The sequence below is a fragment of the Canis lupus genome, chromosome 1 (genome assembly GCF_011100685.1).
Source record: "Canis lupus familiaris isolate Mischka breed German Shepherd chromosome 1, alternate assembly UU_Cfam_GSD_1.0, whole genome shotgun sequence".
Lineage (NCBI taxonomy): Eukaryota > Metazoa > Chordata > Mammalia > Carnivora > Canidae > Canis > Canis lupus.
The window spans coordinates 113051443-113057442 of NC_049222.1; the positions used below are offsets into that span (position 1 = coordinate 113051443).

Below are 6000 nucleotides of genomic sequence, written 5' to 3' on the forward strand. Positions count from 1 at the left end.
TCCGAGGGTAGGGAGGAGAGGTTGCCTGGGGTTGAGGCCACGCAGAGGAGAGATGTGGCCGGAGATTCATTCACTTGGCAGATTGTCTGATGCCCTATTGTGTGCCAGGCACTGCACTGCATGCTAGAATGCCTCAGCAGGGAGCTGCCAAGCCTTCAGCCTCCTGCCCTTGACTAGGGGCACTGACAGCAAGCAGACAATAAACACGTGGCTTTATATCGTGACACTGGGGGGTCACAGCTGCTCTGAAGTAAATTAAGGGGAAGAGACTGACAGGGAGTGGGGTGCTTGGTGCCATTTTAAGTGAGGCTGATCAGAGGAGACCCTTTGAGGTACCATGTGAGTAGAGCCCCAAGTGATGTGGGGAAAGGAACCTTCCAGGCAGAAGTCCTATGGTAGGATTGTGTCTGGAGGAACAGCCAGGAGGCTGGTGTGGCTGGAGCTGAGAGCCCCAGGTGGCCGGGGTCAGTGAACGCAGGCCCTTTAGTCTGAGGGAAGGCCTTGGTTCTCTCTGCATTGGAAAACCATTGGAGAATTGTGAGCATGAGAGAGGCGAGATCTATGGCTGTGTTTCTGAAGTTGTCCCTCTGGTTGCCATAAAGAAGAGCCTGGGTGGGGGGTGAGGAGAGCTGCAGGGAGGGGGCCGTGACAAATGTGACATGAGGTATAGTGGGGGCTTGGCTCAGGCTGGTCACAGGAGAGTGGCAAGCAGTGGTCAGACCTGAAGGTGGACAGAGAAGCCCCAGGGGATGTGGTGGAGGCAGAAGGAAGTGTCGTGGTGAGGGAGCAGTTGTGGTTTGGGTGGGCAGGGCTCCAGGGCCCCAGCGGCCAGTCCACTCCCTTGTATGTCTGGTCCAGGCTCCCCATTCCGGGATGAGATCACCTTGGCCATCCTGCAGCTTCAGGAGAACAACCGGCTGGAGATCCTGAAGCGCAAGTGGTGGGAGGGGGGCCGGTGCCCCAAGGAGGAGGACCATCGAGCTAAAGGTCAGCTACCCCACACAACTTGCCATTCCCAAAGCCCCCCGAGGTCCCTGTGCCCACACAGCCCCAACCCCCTGGCTTTCCCCCTCAACCCCCAGGTTTGGGCATGGAGAACATTGGTGGCATTTTTGTTGTGCTCATCTGTGGCCTCATCATTGCTGTCTTCGTGGCGGTCATGGAATTCATATGGTCCACGCGGAGGTCGGCAGAATCCGAAGAGGTGAGGAGGTTGGCGAAGGGTGTGGGGGAGAAGTGGGGTGCCAGGGCGGAGGGGCATGGAGGTTGTGACCTGCACAGCCTTCCTAGAAGAATAGCAGAGGCAGTGAGGGGCAGGGAGGGGACCTGAGAGACCCCTGGGGTAGAGGGGGTCCGAGAAGAGGCAGGTGCAAACAGAAGGGAGAGGAGAGCGAGTGTGAGGAAGGCCAGAGGAGGGAAGCAGGCATGGACAGAGATGAGGATGAAGGGGAAAGGAGGGGAGAAGGATGTGGGGAGGCAGGGGGTGAAGCAAGAGGAATGAGAGGTGGTGAGCAGGCAACGAGTGGGGCTGGTCTCTGCTCCATGGGGCCTCGCTGCTGCCCAGTGGCACTCCTCCATCTCCGGACCCACACGTGCCCCTGCACTCCTGCACGTCCCACCCCCCTCTCTCCTCTAGCTCCGGGCCCATCCCCCTCCTCACCTTGACCCATGACCTTGCTTCCACGTCTCTGAGGAAAGCATAGGAGTCAGAGGAGAGCATACAGACCTCTCCACATCTAGGCACCTGCCTGCTTTCTCCACCCACCCAGTCAGTTACTCCAAGGGAACATGCATACTCCCAGCTAAGGCGCCCTTCCCTGTGCCCCCATCTCCTCTCTTCCCTCCCCAAGGACATCCTTCCATGGTTTTCCATCCTTCCATGGTTTTCCCCCCATCCCCGAATCATCCGTTTCCTCCCCTCTATTGGATCAAGGCCGTCAGCATACAAACCTGCTGTCATCTTCTCCATCTTCTAGAAATTTCCCTGACCCCGCTTCCCCTCCCAGACACCACTCCACTTCTCCCCTAACCTTACACACTTGAAAGTGTTTCTCCCTGCTGCTTCAGGTCCTCACCTACATTCACTCTTGAGCACACTCCCATCCAGCTGTTGTCCTCACCTCTGCACTGAAGCCACTCGTCACCCGTGACCCACATCCAGAATCCACTGCAGGAATGTCAGGCCTCATCACATGTAAGCTAGTGATAGGCTTCAGCACAGCTGATTGCTTTCTTCAAAACCCTCTGTTCCATGCTCATGCCTCACTTTGCTCCTTCTTCTGTGGCCAGTCCTTTGTTAAGAGGCTCTAGGGCTCCTTCTTGGACTCCTCTGGCTTTCTCCACCCCTTTGGCGATCCCATCCAGCCAAACGGTTTGTAAGACCACTGCTATGCTGACAACCTGTATTAGTTATTTATTACTATATAACACCCTAAGATTTAGCAGCTTAAAGCAGCACACTTATGTCAGCTTACAGTTCCCGTGGGTCATAAATCTGGGAGCACCTTAGCTGGGTGGCCCTGGCAGCCAGGGTCTCTAGTGAGGTCCCGGTCATGCTGTTGGCTGAAAGACTGCCTGGAGTCAGAGGGTCCACTTCCAAGGTGGCATGCTGTCTCCAAATGTACTTGTAGGATTTTGATTTCTAGAGGTGACTAAGTGATGACACGGAGAGGCCAATGCCACTGAGAGAAGATATTTTATTACTTACATTTCCCAGGAGGGGTCATGCCACACCACACAGGGCCACAGGGGAAGCATCAGGATTGTCAGGAGCTGGAGCTGGGGAAAAGCCTAGGCCTCAGACTTCACTGGGGTTTCTGCATGAAGGCAAGGCAGGCAGGGAGAGCAGCTTAGAACTGGCTCGTGTGGGTAATGTCAGTGGGCTCTAGTTGTGTGTATCTGGGCCTGGGTGATTTAGAGCAGCTAGGGTGTGGGAGTTACATCAAGTGGCGGGGTGGAGAGGTATTGGGATTGGTTGATTTGCATGAAAGGTGGGCTCCCAGCCCTCTGCTATCCCTAAGAGTTGTCTAGCTCTGGGAGGACCAGTCTCTACCTGGCCAGCAAGGTTTTTAAGATGTCAGAACATCCTAGGATAGAATAAAGAACATGATGAATACACACTCCAATGGCAGTTGACAGGAGGCCTCGGGACCTCTCCAGAGGGCTGCTTGGGTGTCCTCACACCGTGGCAGCTGACTTTTCCCGGAGCGAGTGATCCAAGGGTGAACCCAGCAGAAGCCAAAATGTCAGCTGACTAGTTAGCTGACTAGCCATATTCTGTTGGTCACACAGCAGCCCAGATACAAAGACAGAGGGGACTACACTGGAGGGGGGGCACTGGAAGGCAGGACCCTGGAGTTGCCTGCCATAACCCCCCAGTGTGCATCCCTCACAGGGACTTCTCCCTGGACCTAGGGTTTGTAAACTCAGCCCCGTACTCGACATCTGCCCATGGATGTCTGACAGGTAGCCCACGGAACATCACGTGGCCAGTGCAGAGCTCCTGCCCACGCAGCAGACAGCACAGTCATTCGTTTGCTCAGGCCAAGATGGGATTACCCTTCACTCTCCCCTCTCTCTCAGTCCTCCCCCGGATCTCTCAGCCAGTCCTGTTGGCTCCACCTTCGAAAAATACCCAGGATCCAGCCCCTGCTCAGCTCCTCGGCCACTGCCACTCAGCTTGCCCTTGGCCTCCCTAGTCTCTTCTTAACACGGCACCAGAGAGCCTGTGAAAGTATAGTAGTCCTCTCCTTAAAACTCTCCAGTGCCTCCCACCTGACTGGGAACCAAACCCTTACAACAGCCTAGGGACTGCATTCCTCCTCTTCTCTCCATCCCCCCGCATCTCCCATCCCCCCTGTATCTCCCTTCGGTTCCAGCCACCCTGCCCTGCTTATAGGTCCCCCTCTCCCCCCACACCTTTGACCTGCTACGGCATCCGCCTGCTTTCCTCCCAGGCTCCGGTCTTTTTTTTTTTTTTTTTTATGATTTTATTTATTCATTAGAGACATAGGGAGAACCAGGCTCCCTGCGGGGAGCCCAATGCAGGACTTGATCCCACGACCCCCGGGATCACGACCTGAGCCAAAGGCAGGTGTTCAATCACTGAGACATCCAGGTGCCCCTCAGCATCCAGTCTTACTGAAGATCCTCCTCGCAATGAGTGTTCCCTGACCTCCCTTCTGCAGATGCAGCATCACTCCCTGCACCTCTCTTCCCGGTTTTATTTTTCTCCAAACCACTCATCACCAGCTAACAGGCTACCTACATTTACAGTTTTGTTTTTTGTTTTTGTTTTTGTCTCTGCACGCTGGAACCCAACCTCCATGAGGGCAGGGACTTGTGTCTGTTTGGTTCTCTGCATACAGCAGGCGCTCAGGAAATGTATTGCAGGAATGGTAGCATGAATGAGAGGTAAAAGATGGAAAAGAAGCAGGAGGTGGTCAGAGACTTAAGAGTGATAAGAAAGGGAGAGAGAGGAGCCTAGACAGAAGGTGAGGGCTACTTGGGGAGAAACCCTGGGAACGGAAGGGGAGAGAGAAGCGGAGAGACCGAGGAATGGAGAGGTGAGACGGGGGCGGGGAACAGGGGATGAGAGGGGAAAGGAGAGGAGGAGGGGAGACGCAGAAGCCAGGCGAGGGGCGGCGGCGCCCCGGCCGGTGACCACCGCGCCCCGCCCCGCGCCGCCCACAGGTGTCGGTGTGCCAGGAGATGCTGCAGGAGCTGCGGCACGCGGTGTCTTGCCGCAAGACGTCGCGGTCCCGCCGGCGCCGGCGCCCGGGCGGCCCGAGCCGGGCCCTGCTGTCGCTGCGCGCGGTCCGCGAGATGCGCCTCAGCAACGGCAAGCTCTACTCGGCCGGCGCGGGCGGGGAGGCGGGCGGCGCGCACGGAGGGCCCCAGCGCCTCCTGGACGACCCGGGGCCGCCCGGCGGGGCACGGCCCGCCGCCCCCACGCCCTGCACCCACGTGCGCGTCTGCCAGGAGTGTCGGCGCATCCAGGCGCTGCGGGCGTCCGGGGCCGGCGCGCCCCCGCGTGGCCTTGGCGCCCCCGCCGAAGCCACCAGCCCGCCCCGGCCGCGGCCCGGCCCCGCCGGCCCCCGCGAGCTGGCGGAGCACGAGTGACCGCGGGCGGAGCCGGGCTGGCGGCCGGACTGATCGCAGGGACGGGGCCCGCCCCAGGCCCGGGCCGCCCCCCCTCCCCCGCCACCGCTTCCCCAGTGGGGCAAGGGACGGGACTTTGCGCCCCGGTGCGCGGGACGCCGCGATTTTGCCTTCGGCTCACGGTGAAGTCCGAGGCCCGGCTCCGGAGCCTGCCTGCGCCCCCTAGTGGACTCGCCAGAGGGTGCCGCGGACCCTGCCCTCCGCCCCCGACTGCGGACAGGAGCGCAGGAACCGAGGACTTCAGGGGCCGGGGACTGCGGGGCCCCTCCAGAAGCGGAAAGCAGTCCGCGAGGAGAGCCCCATCCTGGAACTGCTCAGGCTCCCCAAGACTTGACACAGCCCTCCCCACTTCTGGAGGAGGGGAGGGCCTCTGGGCGGATGGGTGTCCCCTGGCGCCCCTAAACTCTTCTCTTTCTCTCTTTTTTTTGGGGAGAAACCTCGGAATTTCTATGAGACCCCCCCCAGGGAGGAGGTCAGTTGGGCCCCCATCCCTCCCGCTGCCACACCCCAGTCCCTGTTGGAATAAAAAAAAGAACAAAACCCCAAAACTGGGGATACCTGGGTCTCATTTCCTGGGGATGTGAGGGCATTAAGGCTTGGGCTCCCCACGGAGTCTGCTGAGAACCACACACTGGATGGTCACTCTTGGACTCTCTCCACCCTTGGGCCCTGCCCTCAGGCAGCAGGTCAGCCCAGGTCCTGGCAGCTGGCCCCTCTCCACTGACCTTCTCTCAGGACAGAAGGAGGCTGCAACTGAGACCCTGAGACAGATGGAGAAAAATGCAGGAATCTGGAGAGGCGGAGACACCAGGGAACAGAGACACAGAAAGATAGAAACCA

The 6000-nt window shown here is 58.9% G+C and overlaps 1 protein-coding gene across 1 annotated transcript in view; it reads left to right on the top strand.

Moving 5' to 3' along the window:
• The window catches only part of GRIK5 (glutamate ionotropic receptor kainate type subunit 5), a 51268-nt gene extending 45555 nt beyond the window's left edge, over positions 1 to 5713 (top strand). Inside the window, 3 exon segments of the mRNA NM_001287004.1 lie at positions 859 to 987; positions 1083 to 1204; positions 4693 to 5713. Coding sequence (NP_001273933.1) covers positions 859 to 987; positions 1083 to 1204; positions 4693 to 5121 — 680 coding nt within the window. The 3' untranslated portion in view covers positions 5122 to 5713.
• The last annotated feature ends 287 nt before the right edge of the window (positions 5714 to 6000 follow it).